The 26,488-nt window shown below is 44.4% G+C and overlaps 1 protein-coding gene across 6 annotated transcripts in view; it reads right to left on the reverse strand.

The window, feature by feature from the left end:
* The window catches only part of MAPK8IP3 (mitogen-activated protein kinase 8 interacting protein 3), a 729,083-nt gene that overhangs the window by 301,455 nt on the left and 401,140 nt on the right, over positions 1-26,488 (reverse strand). For all 6 annotated transcript variants that reach the window (XM_069210571.1, XM_069210567.1, XM_069210566.1 and 3 more), the window contains exon 12: positions 20,196-20,344. In XM_069210571.1, the coding sequence (XP_069066672.1) occupies positions 20,196-20,344 (149 nt within the window). The remainder of the gene's footprint in view (positions 1-20,195; positions 20,345-26,488) is intronic.

A 26,488-nucleotide genomic window follows, 5' to 3' on the forward strand; every position in this document is an offset into this window, starting at 1 on the left:
CCTTGGGCTGCCCTCCCCCGGTTTGGTTAGCGACCTGCATCCCGCACTTCCTATCTCTGCCATGTTCTTCAAGGGCCAGATCCTGGTTACCTCATGACCCCATCCTCCTCCTTAACACATACCGTGCCACAAGATGGTTGCTCTTCACCGTGATAAGGCCACAGATCATGAAGCAGTGATGGTATCCTCTGAGGGTGATATGAGCAGACTGCTGTAAATGGTAGATCGCCCCTCCTGAAGAACCGACCCAGACCATAGTGTGCAGGGGTGAATCCTGAGATCTACTGCCCATTATCAAGGAGGTGCGCCGGATGCCGCCTGGTTCTCCCCCTGCTAGGCGATGCCCAATGGCAAGACAGTATGGAAACACACCTGTCAACTACTGTTCTCAGAAGCTATCTCCCAACCTCGCTCCATGGCCTCACCTGCAGCCCCCGTGGCCTGCAGCCCCACAGCCTCCGCAAATGATGCACACTCAGGCACTGCCACGGAGCGCATATTATAGGAAATTGCACCCCACGGAGCGCATATTATAGGAAATTGCACCAGAGAGGCACCTTCCATGGCCTCTCTCTCGATCCGGTCAGACATTGGCAGCTTTCATGATAAGGTCCCGAACCTCGACCACCGTCTTACAGCAGTTGAAAGCCAGCTTGCAATAATGCCGGAGTGCGATTCAGAGTTGCAGTTCCTCCATGCTCAACCTGGAGGACAGGAGCCGAAGAGATAGTGTTCGTTTTTTTAGCATTCCGGAACGCAAGGAGGGCACAGATGTAAGAGCGTATCTCAAGGACCTCCTATGGAGCTCACGGGCCTTACCTTCTCCCCAGCACTGGAGTTCCAACGAGCCCACAGAATCGGCCCCATCCATAAAGCAGACTCAGGAAAGCCCCGCCACATCATTGCTTGTTTCCTCATCCACAAGCAGTTACGTCAGGTGATCACAGCGGTGAGGGTGCATGGCCCATATAGGATGGAAGGGTCTGATTTTTCGATTGGCCGCAGACCTCTCCTGCAAAACCAACGAGAAGAGGAAAGGGTTCCTGGCCCTCCATCCGCAGCTAAGAGACATGAATATCAAATTTGGCCTCTTCGAGCCGGCTCGCATGTGGATCACGCAAGATGGCAGATCTAGAGACTTTTTTTTGATGAGAAGCACTCCGTTCCTTTTTGGCTACCCTTGCCATGCAACCTATGGACCATACCTCCACATCCTTGCAGCCAAACTCCCCCTCTCTGGAAGGACCTTCTGCCCATTCGGACCCCATCAAGAAGGACGTCAATTAGCAGAAAAGGGGTAGGACTTATGATCACCCACAGAGATCCCAGGAAGGCAGAGAACATCGAGAATACACCGCTACTCCCTCCTCCCCCGCCTGCCGTAGTCTCGAACAGGCCAAAATGGAATTGAATGCCCTATATACCTTCCATGCGGAATACGCTTTGCAGTGGATGAAAGGGCGCCACTATGAACACGGGGAGAAGGCAGGAAGATTACTAACTGCCCAACTTCGTCACTGGATGCAGCGCTGGCTATACCAGCTATTCAGGATTCTGACAATACAATCCTTGCTCACCCACAGGATATCACTAATACGTTAAGTAGATTTTAATCAGACCTTATATACTCCCGGAGCCATAAAGGACCACAAGAAATTTTCCACGTTCTTCGACAAGGCACGACCTTCTGCCCATTCGGACCCCATCAAGATGGACGTCAATTAGCAGAAAAGGGGTAGGACTTATGATCACCCACAGAGATCCCAGGAAGGCAGAGAACATGCCCTTCAAGTCGTGATTGCTCTTACTCAAGACCTTAACAGAGACAAATCCCGGTCTCCCTTGAAACTCCATTGAAACCGCCATCGTCTGATTCTTGACTGTCACATATACTAGGAGATAATCGTAACAGTAGAGGTTCCCTGCATGGATGCTAAGAATATGCACTTGTTGGATGGCTAAGTACCTTATACCTCTTTATTGGCTGCTGTCACGTTTGCTAATGTCATAGATGTTGTTGTTGGTCTTGTTCTTATTCTTGTTTATATGGTAGACACAAAGCACGACTCTCACTGCCTATTCGGCTGCTGATTGGCTGGTATTACAGTTTGAACTTGTTTTTAGGGTTGCGATGTATACGTAGCTCTTGTTTCTTCCTAGGATATATAATGCCCATGAGGATCCTGCACTGTTGGTGGGGGGGTGGGACCCATGGGATCCACCACTGCAGTTGACTAGGGGCTCTCCACTCAATGCTAGGTTCTGTCGCCTTCCTGGGGTCCCGCGTGACCTGAGGGCACAGAGGGTAATTTCCCTCCATTGGCGGGCACTCTCAGACAAATACAGACCCCTTTACCCCGCCCCCTCAGCTTTTCCAGGTTCCTATGTCGCTCTGCCACTTCAAGTAAACATGGTTGTTCCCACACGGTATGGCCCCTTGCAGCCCCTCTCCCTCTTCCCAGTTAGGGTTCCAATAACTCTCCCGACTGTTGCTCCTGCGGGTACACACTTCCCTTCGACAGAGAGAACAGTGTGGTAGCTGACGTAGTTGATTGGATATTGAACCCACGATGACGCCGTGGGCACGTCTGGCAGTAATGGCGCTCACGGTCCTCCACAAGGGGACTCAGATGTCAGGATCATTCCTCCATTAACTATATACCGATCTCCCCAGAGTTATCTCACCGGATGGCCTCCTTATTCTCATGTTAGGCCAGTTTCGGGGAGCTCCTCGAGCAAGTATTCACTATCTGCCCCGGCCTCTTTGGCCCCTTGTTAGGGATAGGCTGCTCCCCCCCCTCTTTCTTTTTTACCTTTGTCCTCCACAGTGCCCGACCCCTTCCCTCCACCAACATCCCCTTTCACTTCCCCTGTGCGCACTCCCCCCCTTTCCCTTAGGACCCACCCCGGCTGTGGAGACCCGCATTGCTCCATCTTCTCTACATCAGCAGTACCCCCTTCTCTCCCCATGCGCGAGCCTGATTCAGCGATCACGCAGGTTTTGACCCGCAGTTCTACAGCACTTATATATTGCGAGGTGCTTACCTCGGTTCTCAAAGTATCACAGATCCACTACCTTGTATAAAGTTGCATTCTTTTCCTTCTTCTTTGTTCTTCTTCTCTTTACCTCAATTGGCTTTCCTTCCCCCTCATTACCCTGTTCACCTTTATCCTTCTCATCTCTTTCACGTCCCACCCTTCCTGTCTCTTTCCCTCTCTTTCCGTTCTTGATTGGGTCCGCTCTCTCCATTTCATCGACCAGGGGTTCCCACACACCCCACCAGTGCTCCCCTGTACTTTGACCTATCTCCTGCCTCCCCTTTCGTATGCGCCACTACAGGCCGCATCGGCATAGCAAGGGATCACTGTGCACAGCGATACACTTCGCCTGACCCTAGCATGGGATCTCTCCTTCTGCTAACAGTTCTCTCCTGGAAAGTTCATGGTCTCACACACTTCATCAAGAGAAAGAAGGTTCTATCATATCTGCAATCCAAACATGCAGCTATTGCCTTATTGCAAAAAACACATCTTTCCCCACTGGAATCAGCGAAACTCCGCAGTTACTGGGTGGGTCGAGTACTCTATAGCGGGATCACAATGGCTCATACCGGGGAACTTGGCACTAGCAGAAAATGCAGTTTGGCAATCCTTCTCCGCTGGTCCTTGCATTTCAAGGTACTTAAGACATGGACCAATCTGGAAGGCCAATATGTCCTTACCAAAGTTAGAATAGGTACACATACAATTCGTGTAGGATCCATATATGCTCCTACGGGCAACAAACGTCTCTTCTTCCTCTCTCACCATCGTTTCTTAACAGAGATTGGGGCCTCGCAATATCTCCTGGGTGGTGACTGGAATCTGGCATGCGATACGGTGTTCGATCGTACGGGTAGTCTGGACACGGGTAACAATGCGGACAGAGCCCTCATCAGGGACATACGCTCGGACCAGGGTTTGGTGGATCACTGGTGTTTCCCCCATCCGCATGATCGCAACTACACCTATACCTCACCGGTACATGGTACACAATCTAGACTGGATTACTTCCATGTCACACCCAACCTGGCCCCATGGATAAGGGACTCCCAGATCCTGACGGTGGCACTATCAGACCATTACGCAGTGCTACTGGCACTAGACCTGGGCTTAATTACCCCTGGACACAAACTATGGCGTCTAAACACCTTGTGCTTTCGTAAACCACAGGGGAAAAGCAACTCAGCTCTCATGTTGCTACTCATCTAGCCGACAATAAAGGTTCAGTCCCCTCTCCACAGACCTTATGGGCAATTATCGTTGCTTTCGCCGCTGCCCATAAGGTATGTGGAGAGGGGACGCTGAGGGGACGCATGAGGGATGCTGCTATTGCCAACGCTCAGAGACGTTCCCATCAACGAGCCTTGGAGGACCGTATAGCGTTGTGTACCCGAGAATACACTGCTACTCCCTCCTCCCCCGCCTGCCGTAGTCTCGAACAGGCCAAAATGGAATTGAATGCCCTATATACCTTCCATGCGGAATACGCTTTGCAGTGGATGAAAGGGCGCCACTATGAACACGGGGAGAAGGCAGGAAGATTACTAACTGCCCAACTTCGTCACTGGATGCAGCGCTGGCTATACCAGCTATTCAGGATTCTGACAATACGATCCTTGCTCACCCACAGGATATCACTAATACGTTAAGTAGATTTTAATCAGACCTTATATACTGCCGGAGCCATAAAGGACCACAAGAAATTTTCCACGTTCTTCGACAAGCAAGCAGGAGATTGAGGAGGCTATAGCTAAACTTCCCTATCACAAGTCCCCAGGCGATGATGGGTTCCCGGCAGAATTCTACAAATGGATGGGAGCAGATACAGTGGACTCCCTGTACAATGCCTATCGCGGAACGGACCGCACCGCACAGGTTCACTGAACTCTATTTCCAGTAGGGCTTCTATAGCAGTCTTACCCAAACCTGGGAAAGACCCTCTTCTATGTGGCAGCTACCATCCCATCTCCCTCCTAAATGGGGATATAAAGATACTGCCAGGTATTCTAGCGACCTGCCTCAAAATAGTGCTGCCGTCCCTTATTCACCATACACAAGTGGGTTTTGTGCCCAGCCGCTCCTCTAGGAACCATCTCCGTACTCTCTCGCATGCTCTATGGACCACCCGTGATTCTCGGGAGGAAGCCCTCGCCCTGTCCCTTGACACCTAAACGGCATTCAATAGGATAGAATGGTGGGATCTCTTTCAAACCCTGAAACGGTTCTGGTTAGGGACTGGATTCATCAACAAGATCCGCTTGATATATGACACACCGACAGTGCAAGTAAATTGTGGAGGATTCCTTTGTGAGGTTTTTCCAGTTAGGAGAGGAACCCGACAGGGTTGCCCATTGTCCCCATTGCTTTTTCTGCTAGCTGTGGAACCATTAGCAGCTCTCATCCGTAGTTCTAACCTAATCTCTGGCGTACCCATCCCTGGCGGCTGCTCCACTATTTACCTATATGCCGATGACATATTGCTAATGCTCACTGACCTCACCCGCTCGCTACCGCCACTTCAGTCGATTCTAGTCGAATTTGAAGCGCTATCAGGATATAAAATAAATTGAGACAAAAGCAAAGCGCTTCCTATGTCTCACGTGATAGTCTGCTTGGTGGTACAGGACTTCCCGATTCAGTGAAAACAGTCCTGTCTCAGGTACCTCGGTATAATCATCAGAAAGGGCCTAGAACAGATGGTGGCAGACAACCTCGACCCGCTACTTATCAACATGAAGAGAGACTTTGACAAATGGTCCCACTAAGGCCTCTCCCTATGGGGAAGGGTTCAGGCATTCTGCATGGTGACTCTACCATGGTTTCTTTATGCTCTAGGAATGTTACCCTTACACATTCTTCTGCCTCTATTACTGGCCTTTGTGTGGGGAACAATCCGCCCCAGGTTATCCAAGGCTACACTCTTAGCTTGCTGTGAGTGCGGAGGGTGGGCCTACCCTCGAGTGAACATTACGCCCTAGCGTTTTAGCTATCACAGCTTGTCTTCCTGCTCCTAAAAGTCCCTGAACCACTGCTGTGGGTTATAGCAAAATGTACGATTTCACAATCCCTGCCTGGCCTCAATATGCTCTACAGTGTGGGTGCTTCCCTGCCCAGATCCACTAACCCCATGCTCCACGCCATGTTAAACTCCTCGAGGAGAGCACACCACCTGTTAGGAGTGGATCTGAGGATCCATGACCAGGCCCCCATCTGGGATAATACGGGCCTGCTAATGGGGGAGGAGGAGGGGGAATGATCAACTGGGAGACTTGGCGATGCAAAGACCTCTAACATATTAATCGACTTATGGCCAATGGGAATCATAAACCGTTTACAACTCTCCAAGTAGAATTTGCACTGTCTGACCATCCCTTGTGACTCTTTCTTTCTTAAGCTCCAACACTGTCTCCACCGCCGCATGGGAGCGTGCCCGTGGGTTCTCCGCCGCTCTCCAGTACTTCACTACCTTGAAACATGGGGCTCCTTTCGAGGAGTAGTATCAGGCTTACATAACATGATAAACCATCATCTATTCTCGTTGCCCATAGAAACGCTCAAAACCACATGGCAGGCATATCTACAATGAGACTATGAGCTAGATGACTGGGTTGACATACTAGAGGCAATAAAGCGAGGTGCTTATGAGGCTTGCCTGTAGTTCTGTCTCTTCAAAACACTGCACGAATGGTACTGGATGCCCCAGAAACTTAGAGCCACGGGGCTCTTACCCCATGCGACCTGTTGGCGCAGCCCCCACTCCAGATGCGACCTGATACATTTACTCAGTGACTGCCCGACTATCCAACCTTACTGGGAGGCAGTCGGGATCACTTTAAGGGATGTTCTGCCATGGCCACCTTCCCTTAACCACCCCTCCTCCTTTTACATGACGCAGGTTAGCTCCAAGGTCTTTCCGGCCTCAATCACGTGCTAGCAACAGCCAAGCTATGCATCCTTAGACACTGGCGCTCTACAACACCTCCCTCACATGAGGAATGGCTGGCAGCCATGTACCAAGCCACCTCCCTCGAGCGACTTACCTACAATCTACAAGACAGAGATATTCCTCCAGACCTGGGCCCCCTTTTGAACACTCCGGATGGCGAACTGCCTGTGTGACCCTCCGCTTGGGGGTGTGGCCACAACTTCAAACTCAGACAGCGTTGATTCCCCTCCCTTTCCTCTAACCCTGTAAGCGCTCCCTACACTTCCCCCTCCTCTCCTGCCTTCACACTGTCCTTACATCCGGATCATACCACTCATCCCCCTCCCCTTCCATCCACTCTTCTCCTCCCCCTCCCCCTCCTTGGTCGGTGCTGATATTAATGTTATTTATGATGTTAATTTTATTGCTATGGTTGGTCTTGCTATACCGGTTATCATCAACCTCTTTCCCACTACAACGGATCCATCTCTTGATTCCCCCCATCTTTGTTCTCTCTCTGTTCTTCATAGGTATCCTTTTTCTCTTCGCTGCTTCCCCTCTTTTCTTCTGTCTTTCCACCTCCCTTTTCTCACATGATTTCTTCTCTCTCTTTCTGTCAATCCCTTCCAGTCCTTTTAACTTACTCTGTTGCACCTCACCCATTATTGCTTACCTCCCGTCTAGTTCCCACACTAACGCCCATCTACCCATACCCGTGCCCTCAGTAAAACCCTTCCCACACCGTGCCTGGAGGACTGGAGCCCCATCATTGACTGGGCCCTATACCTAACCTCTCCTTAACCTTTTCTGCCATACTACCGCAGGCCTCCATACGTAGATAACGGGGCGGACATAGTTTTTATACCATTACATCAATAGGCTCCCTCCTCCCCTAGACTCTTCTTACAATTATCTGTAAGGGATGTGGCTGGGTCTATAGGTACCTACTTCCAGATGGTCCTTGCCGTTATACCTGTTACCAAGATTGTAACTATGGTCTTATTCCGCACTGTATGATATTATTATTGTATGACTGTCTGATCGTGGGGACGTTCTTTCCTGTTCCAACGCTGTTGGGAATGCATATCTTGGTGTAGGGCTATGTAGTGTGTTCCCCTGATTTTTCAATAAAGAATTGCACACAAAAAAAAAAATGACGATTTGGAACTTCTATGTGTGCTGCATTCTGAAGCACACATAGAAGTGCCAAATGAAGGGACACCTTCCTGCACATAATCAATCATCCCCCTAAATGCAGACAACCTTGCATTATGGTGCAAGGATGCCTGTCTTGCCCATTGGCAGCTAAATTTAGCACCGGCGCAGGAGGAAACACACCGGTTTGTCGTTTTTTAGTAAATATGGCGCATCCCTGCATTTCTAAAGTGACATAGCGCGTCGCTGCAAATTTAGGCGCTGCACTACTTTTTAGTAAATCTGGCCCTAAGTTTTAAACAAGCATTAGCAAAGCCGTTAGGCCTAACCTTTTTTTTAAATTAATGATAGAACACAACAATGACTATTGTGCTACATCAACTTTCCCTTACACACACACAACTTTCTTACACGCACAAACACATGAGAACTTTGTAATGGTGGTGCAGTAATGGAGAAGTCATGGTAGTAGTAATGAGGTTAGTTGTAGGGGTGATAGTGTTAGCAGTAGAGATAATAGTGGTGGTGACAGTGGGCTTAGTAGTGGAGATGATGCTTTTAGTAGTGATGGCTATATTGGTAGCAGTGACAGTAGTAGTGGTGATAGTAGTTATGATGGCAGAAGTGGTGATAAAAAATAGTGGTAGTGATTAGGTGAGTGGTGGTGATGTGGATGGTGGTAATGGAGTTAATGGAAATAATGGAAATAATGGTGTTAATGGTGGTTATGCTCATGGTCGTCATGGTAGTGGTAATGTAAATGGTAAATGAGGTGGTAATGGTGGTGATGACAATGGTAGTTAAGGTGGTTTTAACAATGGAGATGGTGGTAATGGTGCTTGGGTAATGTTGGTAATGGATCTGGCAGAAATTAAGGTGGTGGTAGCAGTAGTGGCTAAGGTGTTCCTAATATTGGTGGTAGAGGTAATAGGTTTGGTGGTAATAGTAGTACTGGTGTTGGAGATTATGATGGTGATAATGGTTGTGGTCTTAATGGTGGTGATTATGGTAATAGTAGCGGTGGCAATGCCCATATGGGAATGGCAGGGTGGAAATGATGATGATGTTGATAATGTGGTTGTAGTGGTTATTGTGGTGGTAACATTTAAAATGTGCTGTGCAGTTTTTGTAACAAGCTTACTCCTAAAATGGTATTTAGACATGCATTTGCAAATAAATTAGACACAGTGTCACCTCCTCTGACTTTAGTCTTTTAAGCTGCTTCTTTGTGATTGCATTGCAAGAGACAATTCCTAAAATCTTAACTGTATAGTCTACACTGATGATTTGGTATTATTAGATGACAATCTAATTTAACTTCAGAAGTCGCAGGAATTTGCTTATAATTTAGATCATATAAACATGAACACTGCTAATACTAAAATCATGCGTTTTGATATGAGGGGCATCAATGAAGGCGCATTATTTTTGTTTGGGCCTACATTTTAAGCCAAACCTGTATTGGAATCTGGAATTGAAAACAATATTCCTTTTGAGGGCTCCATTATGAGGTGCCTGGCTGCAAAAGGTGAACTTTTTTAAGGTATCGTACCTGACAGGATGCCTCTTAGAAGCCAAGTGATAGGTGGCTGGGATAGCGAAGAGCAGCAGTGTGACATGAAACATGCTTATTGATTTAAAGAGAATTCATTCTCGTGGAATAAAGATGGGCCAGGCATAGGTATTCAAAACTAAAAATGAATTTGTATTTTGGGTAAGGAGTCAAATCATGCCAGTGCATTGTATTAATCAATTAATATATATTTTATTTCATATACAAAGGACCCTAAAAACAGAATATATACAAATATACAATATTTAATAAAAAACAAAACACAAGGCCATCCTGGTGTGTCCAGGTCCGGATTGAAAGTGATAGCAAACTCCTGACCCAATTATTCCGGGGCTTCGAAACAAGCCCCCACCCAATACATTTACCACCGACTCCAAGCAGGTGGTAAATGGTTGCAGATCTGGGTTTGTTGTTCCACCCAGCAGGAGGGAAAACATTCGGAATTGGACCTGATATTCCAGAGTTCATGTGTTATTCTCCGCACCGTGAAAATTAACTTGTAATCCTGCTATCTCAAGGGAGAGATACCGCTCGGTATCATGGTATCATTCATTTCAGCCCTGGTAGGTCCCCACAGACACAACAGCGAGCCCTAGGAGTAAACGTAACATATTTGGTGTCAGAGAGGTCTGATCTGGGTACAGGACTGTGTCTTGGATTTCTGTACTAAAAGTACTCTTTTGTAAAGTAAAATCAATCTTGGCATATTGCTCATTGGTATGTCAAATGAAATGTCATTTATTTACTTTTAAATACTAATAACATTAACACATTCTGTAAAGTAGTGATTCTTAACCTCTGGTCATGGTGCTTATCCAGGGGTGTCTACGGACCCATCTGACCTTTATTATTTTCTGTCAGTAAACAGAAGCATTTTGATCTAAGTAGCTATAAAAAAAAGTGGTTAGTCCTATGAGTGTAATAGTTTCACTAAATAACAATGATACATACTCGAGGTCTATTTATCGCCTTCTTAAAGTACTTCAGATATGTATTAAGAAAAATAAATATAGATATATTTAAAAAATAATCAGCATTCTAAAAATGTTTTTAGTCAGAAGCTGATTGCTAGTTCAGCACGGGGTATTGTGTACATGCACACAGTCACTATTGTCATTCAATCATCCTCCGACCTGAGCTATTAATCAGCTTTTTCTATAAAATCATATGAATCTGCACACTTAGAGAACACAGGGCATTCCTGGCAAAGATAAATTTACACATGAGTAAATACGTATGTGTAAATAGTATTTTTTTACACGTTGCAGTAATTTTCCTACTCTTTGCTATTTACCATTTCAGAGTGTAAATTTACTACAAAGAGTATTCTTATTTACGAGTTTAAAGTTACTACTAGTACTATTTCGCAAATAGGCGTAGGTCTATGCCACCAGGGTGGAGATGTGCCTATGGCAGTGTTTCCCAAACTGTGGATTGCGACTCACTGGTGGGTTGTGAGCCGATTTGTGGTGGGTCATGCAAGTCCGGGCAATAAGTAAAGATGGGGGTTAGCAGGGAACATGGTGGCCAGCTAGTGTGGCGATCAGGAGTGTGACTTCTGGGAACACAGAACACCGTGAAGTGTGACCTTACCTATTCTCCCCTCGTTCTGGGCTGGTTCTGGTACTAATGTGTAAGCAGCAAGCCAAGATGCACTGGTTGGCTGTAGCGAGCATGCTCCACAACATCAGAGTGGCTCAGTGCTTCTTCCCCGATGCAGAAGCAGTGTGGGCGAAGACAGCGTTGGCAGAGCCAGGACAAGCTGCAGTGATGTCGTTGATGCTGGGAAAATCTGGTGTGGTGAACCAGTGTTTGGCAGGTCCATCGGAGGAGCTCTGAGGACCAGAGAAGGGGAACATGGACGGCCACTGACCTGTGGGTGAAGTTAATGGAAGCCGAGAGGCAAGACTGTTTCTGGAGGCCAGGCGCCACACCAGGAGTGTTCAAAGACATTGGTAGTCAGACCCTAACTGATAAGGTGGCCCTGGGTGACAAGGTATTTGGCAAACAAAACCGAAAAAGGTCTAAGACCCTATTGCAGTGTGATTTTGGTCTCCAAACTGTGGGTGGGAAAGGGGGGCGGAGCCATCAGGCTAAGCAGTCAGTAGGGGTTAGTCCACAACATCCCAAGAAACTCCTGAATAAAGTGCCACTAAGGAATGACCCTACGTTAAGGGAAAGAATCAGCAACGTAGGCACTAGGTGCCCCAGAGTGACACCTTCGCTGAGGTCTTTCTTTAAAGTAAACGCTATGAGCAGTGTAGGGACCTCAGGGGAGAGTGTGAGGAAGCGGAATCAGGATAACGGTATGGAGATTAAAGCTCAAGGGGCGACAGTGGTAGAAGCGGATGCAGAAACACCCACAATACATCCGGATGTATCTATCGGAAATACGTTTACACCCCTAGCTGGAGTGAGCCTGGTGTAGGGCGGTAGAAGTGGAGGAGCAGTAGAAATTGTAGACAGGCTAGAGAAGAGGTCTATTCTGCCATTCGCACTGCAGGATTAGATGGCTGCCATTGGTGGATGTGATCCTGCCAGCTGGGGAGCAGTTCAGGAGATGTTTAGCCAGTTATTGTGAGAAATTAAAGAGCCCTTGTTAACTTCTGAAGAAAACCAAGTAGAGATACAGGCAACATGTCTAAGCTTGGAGGAGAAAATGTTGAGCTTGGCCCAGTGCACAGATATATTAGAGAGTAGGGTTCAGGAACTAAGTTTAGCTGTACGTGGGAACAAGCAGTGGTAGCTCGGTTGAGGCACATAGAAAAGGAGTTGTCAGAGAAACTAGAAAGATTGGAGAATAGCTCAAGAGGGAATAACATCAGAACTTTGGCTGTTAAGGAAGGTGCAGAGGGCGGCTGATGTTAATCTTTTGTGATAGATCTGCTGACTAAGGCTTTTCCTCAGGTGACCTCCTCTGCAGATTCAGAAGCTGAAATCCAAAGAGTACATCGGGACCCCTTCAAACTGAATACAGGGCGTAAGAGACCTAGGAAGATACTGGTTATCTTTCCGTCATATGTGGTTAAAGAGAAAATTCTGAATGCAACTTTGAAGGAAAAGTTTCTGGAGGTTCAAGGGATCTCATTTAAAATTTGGTCTGATATTTCTCGGGCTACGGAAGATAGATGGTGGGAATTGAGTCAATGTGTGGAGGACCTTAAAAGAATGGAGGCGGTAGCTCAGCTAAGGTTCCCAGCAATCTTGAAAGTTATGTGGGCTAACAAAATGCATAACTTCCTCGCCCTAGAAGATGTGGATAATTTTATAGCACAGAACTCGACCAGAGTCAAGCAAGTGGCGCAAATTTAGATGTTAATTCAGGGTGAGAACTTAATATCACATAAGTGGTTCCCGTAGGTGTGAGCTCGAATTGGCATAAAATGCCAAGAGGTAAGAGAGGAAGGGTTCCCTGGGTGGAGGAAGTGCACGAGGTGGGGATCACAGGGAGGATTTAGTTTAGGTAGGGTCACAATCACTGGGGAAAATTTGGTTAAGATGAGTCTTGGAGATTATGGAGGCAAAATGATGACCAGGAGGGGGGTCAACCCCTTTCAATTTTGTGTTGGAATGTGAATGGGTTGTGGGTAAGGAGGAGGCAGCGTTTGGTTATCCAGTATTTGAGAGATAGTTTGGCCCAAGTCATTGTGCTGCAGGAGACTCACCTGTTGAGGCCAGAGTGCATGAATCTCTTCACAAATCAAAGGTGGGTTGAAAGCATGGTGGCCACAGACCAGCAACATTGCACTCAGGGGTTAGCCATACTAATTAAGGGGAATGCTGGGATGGAAATAGTAAGGTATAAAGCTGATGAGGTCAGGCGTTGGATAGTATCTGAGATTAAGGCCTGGCAGAGCTTGTTTATGCCAGCTAGTTAGTATGGCCAGAATATTGATGCCTCATCGCTGTCCACCTGTTTCTCCATTTTGGTAGAATTTAAAGCCCCTATCATTTTAGGTGTAGATTTTAACATCTTATTGGATAACAACTTAGATAAGCCCTTGGTTTGTATGCAAATCAGCTCACCAAAGACGCGGGCTCATCATCTATCAACGCTGGAATATCTGAACTTATGTGATGTTTGGCACAGGATATGGGGGAACTGTAGGAATTATTCCTTTTATAATAAGTAAAACAGATATTATTCAAGGATTGACTGTTTTTTTGTTGATAGCAGTGTGGCAGAAATAATTCTGCATACAGAGCATCTCCCCATATATCAGATCAAGCAGCACTATCGCTAAACCTTAGACTGCCAGCACGTATGCAGCTGAGATGGTGGACCGTTAATAGGAGATTATTTCTTCAGTCCCGAATTATGCAGGCGATAGAGAAGGGTTCGGGGGACTTTTTCAGATGGAATTCAGATGGAATTCGACATCTGCCCCCATTTACATAGTGTGGGATACATTTAAGGTATGGCTGAGGTGGGCATTGAAGAGCTCTTTGATTGCTTGGAATAGGAGAGAGAGGATGCAGGTATTACAGAAGAGGAGATAGTCACTGTAGAAACTGATCTGAAACAACTCATGTCCAGAGGAAGAGCAGGAAAAGTCTAGAAAGAAAGTTGGAGGATTTACAATTGAAGTTTAAGGTGAAGCTTGAAGAGAAAGTATCACTGCAGTGGGAGGCAAACAAGCTTAGGGAATATGAGAACGTTGAGAGCTGTGTAAAGTTGTTCGAATGGAAGGCCAGGATGGATAAAATGTGGAATTATATACGGAAGATCAGGGATGAAGAGGAGGATTGGGTGGTGGAGGAAACTGAGGGGATAGAACGTGCATTTCACAAGTTCTTTCAGGATCTATACTCAGAAACTCTTGAGGAGGATGAGGGCGACTTGGATAGCTGGTTACTGGATGAGCATCTGCCTAAACTCACTCAAGAGCAGCAGCAATTTTTTAGTAGTGAAATAACTGGGAATGAAATTCTGACGTCTGTTAAGAGGCTTAAGAGAGGGAAAGCTGCAGGCCCCGACAGGATCCCAAATTAGTTTTATATCCTTTTGCCAGAGGTATTAATCCCAATCTGGCTAGAATTTTTTTATGCTGTTATTTAAGGGCTCCCCCTTACCAGGGTCCTAGGATAAGGCAGTTAGCTTGTTGATTTTAAAACCGGGTAAGAACTCCACACAGTGTCAGTCATATTGACCAATAGCACTGTTGAACTGTGATTATAAAGTCTTTATGAACATTCTAGCAACTAGCTTATGCAAGGTTATGGGGAGTTTAGTAAATGAGGACCAGAAGGGCTTCTCACCTGGGAGAGCTGACGCATACCCTAATAGGCTCAATCGACCTTGCCTCAACTCAAGGAGCTCCCCTGTTAATTGTAATCCTCGATGCGGCCAAAGCTTTTGATGGTGTCAAGCGGACAAGATTCAGAATGTACTGAGTGAGATTTACAGTGTGCCACGCACCCAGGTGTTAATTAATGGTAGTCTCACTTTCCCAGTTTAGATAGGTAGGGGGCTAGACAGGTCTACACCCCATCGCCTATTCTTTTTGAGTTCTTTTTGAGTTGTATACTGAACCCCTGACACAAAGCTTGAGGTTAAATAGGGAAATAAGGCTGTTTGTGGTTGCAAACTTGTCCAAAAAGATAGCCTTATATGTTGACGATTTGATATTGTATAATATTGGTGCTGCTATACCACACTTAATGGCAGAGGTGAAGTCTTTTGGGAAGCTGTCTCGCTATGAAATCAATCAAACTAAAACTCAGATAATGGTAATGAACCAGGATCATCGTGATATTCAAATCTTGAAAGAGTTAAGATATCTGGATTAACAATATTGCATGATTTGAAGAAGGTTCCACCTGTGAACATAGAGAACATTTATAATGAGGTAGATGAGATCCTAAAAAGTTGGCGGAATCTCCCCCCTCACCCTGAACGGTCGAGTAACTGTGGTTAAAAGGTCTATCTTACCAAAGTTCTCGCATAAAGTTTGATAATATCCCATTAGGCTTTGATAAGAAATATCTCATGAAGACACAAGGGAGAGTCACATCTTTTATGTGGGCCAGTAAGAGGTTCAGGCTCTCTTGGAAGAAGCTGAGAAAGAGGGTAGGAAATGGCAGTTTAGGGCTTCCGGACTTTCAATTGTACTGCTGGGCATATCAACTAAGAATAATAGGATGCTCCTTCTTAGCCCTGGAAGCTCATCAATAGGCCTTATGTATAGCACTCTGTTGAATAATATACCCAAGGAGGGCTCCTAAATGTTTTTAAAAAGTGTGTCTGAAGTTCTTGATAACTGTGGCTGAAATGTGGTATGGGATTAGATCACTCCTGGGGATTCCGAACTACAGTAAGCTGTCACCAGTGTGGGACTCACCAGGGACCTGGGACTGTATGCTGAATAGCTTGGCAAGACCCCTGAGGGAAACCCGAATCTTGTACTGGGGCAGATGGTTAAAGGGGTAAAGTGCCTCTCTTGGGATGCTTGGAGCACTAATGGGCCACTTTCAAGGTTTAATTAAGTTTTATCAGATAAACGCTTGATTTAGAACCCAGGGATGGATTGACACCCATGGAAAAGGATCTTCAGGACGCCAAAGCAAAAACGAAGTAGGTATCATGTTGGTATGGGCATCTCATACCAGCTGCAGAAGAAAGCATGCGAACCCCTCACTTGGTCTGGGATAGATACTTGCCAAGCATGGAGTTGGAAGAGATAAGGCAAGTATCTTGGAGCATGCTTTATTCTGTGATTAAATCAGCTGCACTAAGAAGAAACCATTTCTTCAACCTACACAGAGTCTACTGGACCCCAGCAAAGCTGGTCATGATAAGAGGAGATGTGGAATCTAAATGTAAGCGATGTGAAGTCAGAGAGGCAGATGATGGCCATATGTTCGCTAGATGCCCTGTTTTGGAAGGGTTCTGGTTGGATTTGGATAAGACAATCTCTGACATCTTGGGACTGGAAATGGAGATAAGACTCACCTTGATTATGTTTGGTACGGTGCAGTGAGGGTCTGGATCTGGGGGTCCCTCAAAATGACAAAATCTGTTAATATTTTACTTGGTTCTTTGGCAAAGTGGGAGATATGCAAAGTGTGGTGCCAACCCTCACCCCCAAATTGGCGGGGTTGGTAGTATTTAGTAAGCTATTTAGGGAATTGCACAATAAGATTAATCGGAGTAAGAGCAAGGCAGAATGTGGGAGATTTTGGAACTTGTTCGAAATTGATTGAAGACCATTATATCCAATGATTATACCTCTTGGTCAGTTTTGGATGTGTGGTGCTGGTTTGGTGCCTTAGGTCAGGAACTTGACTGAAAATCGACCCGATCTGAGCACAAGGGGCAAATGAGATCAAGAGGGTGCTTATCTGAGGTGTTATGAGCGCCCCCCAAAAAAAAAAAAAAAAAAAAAGCAATAAGTAAAGATGCCTTTATATTTTGTATTTATCGTCTCACATTTGCTGCACTTCAAAGATAGAGGTAAAATGTCAGGTTATGTCTTCTGACAGATTGCTGCTCATTTTCTTAACATGGGGATTAGTGTTTACAAAACCTTCTTGGTTTGCAGCCTCTATATGCTTTGGGATTGCTCTGCTGTGAAGATATCGACCTGATCCAGGCTATTCTTGACTTTCTGCAGATTAGGGTCGAGTTCAGACATGGTTTTGACCAGGACCGGTCTTACAAAAGAGAGTTCTGACTTAAACCTGTGCTTGAGGAGTTGACTATTGCTTTACATTGCAGGAGCTTTGGCCATTTCAGAGTCTAAAATGGATGGGGTGATTGAGTCAGAGGTGGCTTCACCTTCTGGTGTGTCATTTGGATCCAGCTTCTGGGTATGCAACATTTGATATATGGATGGTGTCTTGGCTTGCTTGCCGTTATGAGAGGCCATGATTATGAGCGTCTGAGCACAGGGCATTGTTTAGTATTCTTAGTATAGATAGTCTTGGTGTCCCCACTGGGAGCCAACAGCAGGGGGCACCACACAAATCAGGACTGACTGAAGCACGGCCTGAGCAAGTCTAGCAAACTGACTTTGGTTTACATCGGCACAGTAGGCCACAGACATATTTCCATATAGATTCCTGGTGTATGCAAGACCCCTCAACACCCGGTGGTGACAACCTTAGCTGAGGGAGACTCTGAGAGAGTCTCAGTCTTGGTCACACCTCTATATGTATGATTTTGTATGGTTAAATTAAATGTACATATATATATATATATATATATATATATATATATATATATATATATATATATATATATTATTTTTAAATCTAGGACTAAATTAATTTATTTTAACATTATTTTCTATGGGTTCTATTTTAAGTTCCTGCCTCAATAATTTTCTATAGGGGATGTTGCAATACCAGTGGTTGGCCATGTGTGGTGCTGGACTTACTCCAGGTCTGAGAGTACATTTACAACTGTTCTGAGTTCTTTAATGCAATTGTAACTACAGACGTGCAGTTTGAGAATAGCAATGGGTTTACTCTTTTGTGTATGGATGCATGTCCCTCCTTAAACCTCTCTGTAACCCTCCTTTATCCCTCCTCTAACCCTTCCTAGACATCTCCCACTGTGTAGTAAGTAATTACCATTTCCAGCCACTCCCAACTATACCTCCCATAGTTACCACTAAAAAGTATGCATATGTCTGCAGAGATCTCTGCAGCAGGGGGCAAAGATCTCTGCACATAAGAGACGTGGAAGTGCAGACATCTGCAAGAAGATTTGTGAACCGCATTTTGCAGTGCATAAGCAGGTCTATTGTAATAGTAACAATATATAACAAAATGCAGTTTGTGAATAGGCCGCCAGTGTTCTATCTAGGCCCGCCAGTGTTCTATCTGCTCAGTGACCTCTGCATCTAAACACAGGCAGATTGCCCAAAAGGCCCTTCCAGACCCCAAGTTCTCCCATCTGAAGCTTTATATGGACAGGTATATACAGACTACAAGCACCTAACTTTCTTGTACTGAAATGGGGACATGGGGGCTGAGCTGAAATATTTCCACAGTGAGAGTGCTGCTTTGGAGTAGGCAGCATGTACTCTGACATAATGAACACCTGGTGTTCAAACGTTTATACGGTGCTGTCTCTGTCAGCTTTTGATATTAATACCCTGCCATGGTAGCCAACTTTGTCTGTACCAAGCTAATGTCTGACTGAAACCAATGAAAATGGAGATACTACTTGTGTCTCACCCCTTCTGATATGAAAGCTCTGATTTAATGCAATTATTTACTATTTTGTGACTTTTTCAGGATTTTAGTTGCTCTCACATTTAAACATGGAGTTGCAGAGGGAAGCAAATGTAGTGAGTCTATATAGAAATGGCTTAGGGGTCCCAGGCTACCAGTTGTGATTGAATGGGATCCCTGCTTCCCAGTTGTGATTGATTGGAGTCCCCAGAAGTCTACAGCTTAAGGACCATTACTGTAAAGTATTCAGGCTAGGAGTAGCTTGCATCACATAATTCGCAGATTGAAGTTGTCCATAATTTCTGTGTGCATAAGAGCAGATAGCGCAGACCTAAAGTATTTTTATGGGCTGCAGCAAGATTTTGAGAAAAAAAGATGCCCATATTATGAAATAATTATTATAGGGAGAGATGCTAAAAATCACGAAACGTGAACCACCTAATTTAGCTCTTGAATTATTTCGCTTGACTGACATATAGAAGACAGAAAGACATTCTGCTCAAAAAAGTGGTTTAAGTTTCTATGCAGCAGTAAGGGAGACAGATTGACAGTTGGCACTAGGCTGCAAGTCCTATTCTATCACTGACCGAAACAAATGTAAAACTATAACACTACTTGAGGGATACTATGCACCCTTCTTTAAGGCAGACATTTGTATGTTTCTACTGCAGTATGGTGCAGGAGACGGAAACAAGTGGTCTCGTCTGTCTTGTAACAGAGTGTTTCAGCTAATGTAACCATAACACATTATTGTCCTTACCCTGGATTCCTAGGACTAAGAAATATTCAACACCTTTGTTCTCACGTTGTGGGGCCCATGCTTTTGATGCAGGCTATGTCATGTTGCTTGGGAGGCACCATTAAATCAATAGACACTAGCTTCATGACATTTTTAGAATATCAATTTCTTAAGAAAGTCTTGATAACTGATAAGCATTTTTTGCTTTGATGGTCAACAGTTGGTTGCAGTGATTTACATTAATTTTACCTCTTATTTTGAGACCCCAACATCTTTAGTTTTCTTGACTTCTGTTTTAATGTTGTTTGGTATAACTATTTGTATTTTTGCGGTCTTGTACTTGTGTGAAAGTTTAATTGGAAATGTATATTTATATATATTATATAAATCTGACAGTTTGTTCTTACTAAATGCATGATGCATATGCTGAATTGCAAAAGAAAAGTGTACTCGCTCAGCTAATAAAGTTACAGCTTTGGCAAAGGCTAAATACAGGACTAGGTGGAGTTTAAAAAGCAGCATTACTTTACCACTTTCTTTCCTGCTTGCTACCCATTATTTACTCTCAAGGAAAGCCTCACCTGATCATCTCTGTCCACCTCACAGCCTCCTGGAGCTCCATTAGTCTCTCCTTGTATTGGTTGCGCTCCATTAGGACACGTGCCATCTCAACACGGGTGAAACGCCTCCGCTGGGCGATGGGGATATTGTCTTGCAGCGGGGATGAGCACTACATCAGTCGACAAAGGAAAAAATGGTAGAGGCCATTAGAAGAAGCACCAAAAGTAGCCCTTCCCTCATGGCACCAGGTCACTCCTGAAAGGACAAACCAGGGGCCATTTCACAAGGAGGAATTTCTGAGTCACAGGTTTGCAGTGCACATAATACATCGCAAGATTACCACCCCCTACCAAATTTCATCCTCCTATTGAAAGACCATTTTGCATTCAAGTTTCTTTTTTGTAAGATGTTGTGAAAAAAGTAAGTCATAACATACAGAGAACCCAAATCTACTTAATCGCACCTGATCTAACTTTACTTAAACAGACAACAAAGCCTTATGTGGTTTCATACAAATTCTTCACATATTTTTAGAGTCCTTGGTGCTATCTCTTGTGAATCACTCAGTAGTTTCCTGCATTGCCAACCTTCACAAACACCTGTACATATTAAGGGTTACGGAGATTTTAGTTTACTGTGAAAAAATGACATGCATTCTCATTCTTGCAGCAGCTTTTGCTTACAAATTCTGCACTAGGCAGGCCCGCTCAGTTCCTGAATCCTTTAGTTGTTGAGTCATGAGGGGAATGGAACTAGGATTCCCATGACTTTCTTTACACAAGAAGAGAACTCACGATGTCAGAAAAGATACAGCGGGCTTGCAAAATGTGTGCATCCATCTCAAGCAGCACTAGTAAAGACCAAAAGAAGGGAAGGGCCGTATGGATACTAGCATTATCCTGCACGCCCCTGTTGTGGATTGTTGGATTAATTGAAAGTTTCACCCTAAGGCATGTTTGGGTCTCTATATTATAACATATAATAAATGGATCCTACGCATGTTTCATAGATTTTTCAAGGCATTTGATTATGTGGACAGGAACTTGCTGTGGCGCAAACTAACTGCATGGAACATTTCATCTAACCTCCTGCGGGCAATACAGTTATTGTACTCAGAAACCTGGGCCAAGGTTAGCCTGGGCACGAATACATTTGTTTATTTCAAACCTAAGCCCAGCACTGGACAAAACACATTCTCATCACCCTAAAGTGGGACAGCACCTGATTTTTTTTTTTTTTTTTTTTTTCGTCCTCATAATTATCACCCATGCTTTGGTAGAGGAAAAATGGTACCGGACGGGGGAAACGTAACCCTTGGGTCGTCCCGTTTGGTCTACGTTTTATTATTCTCCCAATCGTATGCCATCAACCAGGATATACTATTTTCTATGAAACCTAGTCATAACCAAAGCATCGCCCAGTATTGGGTAAGGGGAGTACTAATCATTGGACTTAAGTTGCACGAGGAGGAGACCAGACAGCAAAACAGTAATATACTATTGGTAGACATTTTCCCAGTTCATCCAGAAGTTATCCCTTCTAGAAAGGGGACCTCGTTGTTCCATTATGCACATTCGATTTACAGATATTTGCCAATCCTTAGAACGGGGGGGAAAGGGGTCAACCCATTTACGACAAATTTCTCGTCTAGCCAAAAGTATTAATACAAACAACAGGTGCTCCTGATGTGCTGACAATTTTTGATAATTCATACCCTGTTCACTGACCCCAAACACCACCATAGAAAGATCCAATTTTACGTTCACATTAAATATTATCTTTAAAGTGTTTCCTATCTCCTCCCAATATTCCCACAACTTTGAACATTGCCAAAACATGTGTATATCGTTTGCCTTATCGTCACCACACCTCGGACAGTTTTTCTGAGTTTTCCCGATAGCTGTTAATCTGGCCGGCGTCCAGTAAACCCTATGAAGTGTGAACAAATGGTTTTTCTTCAACTCTGCCGGGCTGGTCGTGAACCACAATTCTGAGCAGGACCTATTCCATAAAGATTTCACATCTAGAGTTGGAAAGATCCCCCCCCACTTCGACAAGGGAAGGGATGTCCCATCCCTTGTTGCTTCCAACAGAGCATGGTACCACAGAGCAACTTCCTTATTAATGATTTTCTGGTTTAATTTCCCTTCCCATATATTCCTTCCTATTTCTCCTATTTGTTGCGATTTAACCCAACTAGCTATCTGAAGATACTTGAATTTGGAGACTGTGCCTCCAGTCCCTTCATAAAGTGTCGACCAGCTTAACAGTTCTGGTCCTTCCATTATCTGGCCCCATCTTACAATCCCACTCACTCTCAAAGGAATTGATAATTTATCAGTGAGGCATTCAGGAGTGCCAGGTGAATCCCAAATGGGGGAAGAGCTGCAAAAATAGGGTATCTCTAGCACCTTCCGAAAGTGCATCCAAATGTTGCATGCATGTCTGAGTGTCTTCAAGCGTACCTTCTTGAAGTACTTAGGATGGCCGAATTTATATAGAAAATGATCTGCTTTTTCCTCGAGGTGTGCCGTTAAGGCTTTCCACGCCGGATCATATTCTGACTTCTTATTCAATAGGTTTCTAATGTTTTTTAATTGAAATGCCAGATAATACTTGAAGAAATCTGGAGACGCAATGCCCCCCCACTCTTTTTTTTTACTCATCTTTTTCCACGAGATCCTTACTCCTTTAGAGGCCCATACAAACGAGGATAAATCCCCCTGTAGTTTTTTAAACCAGCAGTTCTTAAACTCTAGTGGAATAGTGTTGAATAAAAAGGTGAATTTTGGGAGAATACACATCTTCAAAATGTTGGATCTTCCAATTATGGAAAGAGGGAGAGCGGCCCACGTCTTTAGCAATTTTTTGGTTTCTCTGTATGTTATGTTAAAATTTAGTTTAGGTACCTCATTTAGATCATTTGTTAATCGTATACCCAAATATCTGATCTCTTGTTTGACTAAAGGAGAAGCATAAGTCAAATTCCAACACATTATTTCTGTCTTTTCTGTGTTTACGCTGTAACCAGAAAGTTTACCAAATTGCTCCATCAAAGTATTGAACGCTAGTAGGGTAGAACTAACATCCTTGGTGTATAGCATAAGATCATCCGCATATAATGCTACTTTTTTTTCCCAGTCCCCACTTTGAAATGGAGTAATTTCCTTACTTAACCTAAGAGAAATTGCCAGAGGCTCAATATATAAGTTAAAAAGCAAGGGAGACAATGGACATTCCTGTCGCGTACCCCGCCAAATCCTAAATTCTTGTGATAACTGGCCGTTGACCAGAATTCTCGCTGAGGGGCATCTATACAATTCCCTGACTGTCCTAACAAAAGGAAATCCCAAGCCTCCTTTTTCCAGCACTAACCTCAAAAAAGACCAATTGACCCGATCGAAGGCCTTTGCTGCGTCAAAAGTCAGGATCGCCAGAGGGGTCTTTTCTTGTTCCGCCAGATCTATTGCAGCAAATAACTCATGTGTTACATCCTGGAGATACCTCCCTTTCATAAAACCCTTTTGATCCGTATGAATCAGATTGCCTATGGCACTCCCTAATCTCCTGGCTAAAATCCCTGTATAAAGTTTGTAGTCGGCATTCAACAGGGAGATGGGTCTGTAAGATGCACAAGACATTGGGTCCTTACCTGGCTTTAAAACTAGACAAATTATAGCCTCTCTCCAGGATTTAGGCGTCTGAGCCCCCTCAACCAGCATAGAATTAAATAATTCTAATAAAAAAGGACTAATAACTTCCCCCAAGACCTTGTACAATTCATTAGGTAGATTGTCTGGACCAGCGGCCTTTCCTTTTTTTAACGCTTTTATGCCTTCAATAAGCTCAGCCTCATTTATTTTACAATTTAATAGGGTCTTTTCAGAATCTTCTAGAGCTGGAAGGTGTAGTTTTTCTAGAAAATCACTAATCGACTCGTCTGAATTAACCAGGCTTTCTGAGTATACGTCTTGGAAAAAAGATACAAATGCCCCCTCAATCTCTTCTTGCTCCACACAAATCGTATTGTCCGATTTGACTTCTGAAATATATCTTTTAGAGAGGTCTGACTTAACCTTCCATGCTAGTAGCTTACTGCAACCTTCTCCATATTCATGGTGAGCATATCGGCTAGCTTCCCATTTTAACTTACTGCGATTTTCCAAAAAAGCCTCTAGCTTAGTCCGAACATTAACCTCTTGACATATCAAGTCCTCTAATAAATTGACCTTCTCTTCTGCTCGTGCTTTATGGATTGCAGCTTGCAAGGTTTTTAGAGATAATTCCATATCTCCCAATTTCTCTTTTTCTTCACGATGTTTGTATATTGCCAGGCTCATAAGCCTCCCTCTAATATAAGCCTTAAAGGCGTCCCAAACACACCATAAACTTGCCGTACCTTGGTTCAAAAGAAAGAAATCTCTTGTGTCTTTTTTTAATGCTTCTACTATAGAGTCGTCTAATAGTATAGCGCGATTAATTATACATCTAATACCTTTATTTACGACCCTGATATCCAAGTGTAATTTTACAGCTGAATGATCTGAGAGGTGAGCTGGATTGTGGGCTACCTTTCTGACCTCTGGGCATAAACTTTTATGTATTAAAAAAAAATCTATTCTAGATCTATGCCCATATTTTTTATTGTAAAATGTATATCTGTCTCCTTCGCCTCCTCTGCAGTGCCATATGTCTACCAATCCTAAATCTTGCATGGCTTGTTTCACCTGTGCCCTCATTTTAGGAGAGTTATCCGTACCTCGAGGGGTTGACTTATCGTGTACAGGGTCTAACAAAATGTTGAAGTCTCCGCCTAGTACCACTGGATATCTAGCTAGAAGTAAAATATTGAATAACTCTTGAAATGGTGTGGGATCATCTAGGTTAGGTCCATAATAGCCTGCCACCGTGACCCAATAACCACATACGCACAGTTCTACCACTACCCATCTCCCTCTAGGGTCAACTTGCACCGATCCTATCCTAAGCTTTATGGATTTTTTGATGAGAACTGCCACGCCTTTTATCACACTAGTTTGGGAGGAGCATACGCTAAGAGAAACCCAATTCAACCGTTTAACCCAGGTCTCCCACTCTGTTTGTTGGAGATGAGTTTCTTGCAATATGATAATCTCCTCTTCCGCCAATCTTAAATATTCAAAAATCTTCCTCCTCCTGCTTACCACTCTTAAACCATTCACATTCCAAGAAAGAAATTTCAATCTTAAATTCCCATACTTAGACATATCTGTCAGGAGAAAAGGAAAACGTCATAAGCACAGCGCACCCCCCTCCTAGGTAAACAACATATGAGGACTTTCTTATTTTTATCCTTTCAACCCACCTAACCCACCTAACCCAACCCAAACCCCCACACCCAGTGCCTTCCACCCCCTCCACCAACACCAACCCCAACTCCCACCCAAACCCAACCCCCCTACCCTGGGGAACCCTCCCTGATTCTACTAGGATAACCATCCTGTTATCCTAAATTCGAACTCCCCATCGGACGAGATACTTCCACTAGATCTTATTGTGACGCCTTAATCTGGTCTATAAATGCGCTAACCTCCCCCGGATCTCTCATGTTATACATTTTGTTCTTCCACATGATCCGGAGTGCTGCCGGAAACCTTAGCTGTACGGTAGCCCCAAGAGAACGAAGCTCACGCATAAAATTTCCCAATTCCCACTGTCTATCTAACGTTGCTTTAGACAAGTCCGATCTTATCCTGAAGGCCCAATCCCCCTTGGAAAAAACACCAACTTTAAGGGCTTCAGACAGAATTTTTTCCTTGATAGAGTACGTATTGAAATTTATCAGAATCCTCCTGGGATTCTTCCTCCCGGGATTTTTCTTGAACGGGTCACGATGGACTCTTTGAATATCCTCTTCCAGGTTAAACCCTGCTGTATTTGGGATAACCTCTTTTATCAAAGCAATCACATAGCCCTTAATATCTTCCCCTTCCAATCCCTCAGGAACACCCAAAAGCCTGATATTATTTCTCTGCATGTTATTTTCCAAAATCTCTAGTTTGTCCTGTAACAACTTTTCTCCACGTTTTAATTGTGAAATATCCTCAGATTGAGCTGCCACCCGCTCCTCATGGGCCGCCACCACAGTCTCGAGTTTACCCATCCGATCTGTTAACAAAGTGATTTTATTTTCCAAAGCCTCACATACTTCCCGAATCCTTGTTTGGTTATTTTCTGATGTCTCAAATTTTTCCCTAATCTCTTTAGTAAGAGAGATTAGCAGGGCCTGTACGTCCATACCATAAGACATTGTACCTCTGAGAGGGTTGCTCTC

Source organism: Pleurodeles waltl, chromosome 10 (assembly GCF_031143425.1).
Source record: "Pleurodeles waltl isolate 20211129_DDA chromosome 10, aPleWal1.hap1.20221129, whole genome shotgun sequence".
NCBI classification, from domain to species: Eukaryota; Metazoa; Chordata; class Amphibia; order Caudata; family Salamandridae; genus Pleurodeles; species Pleurodeles waltl.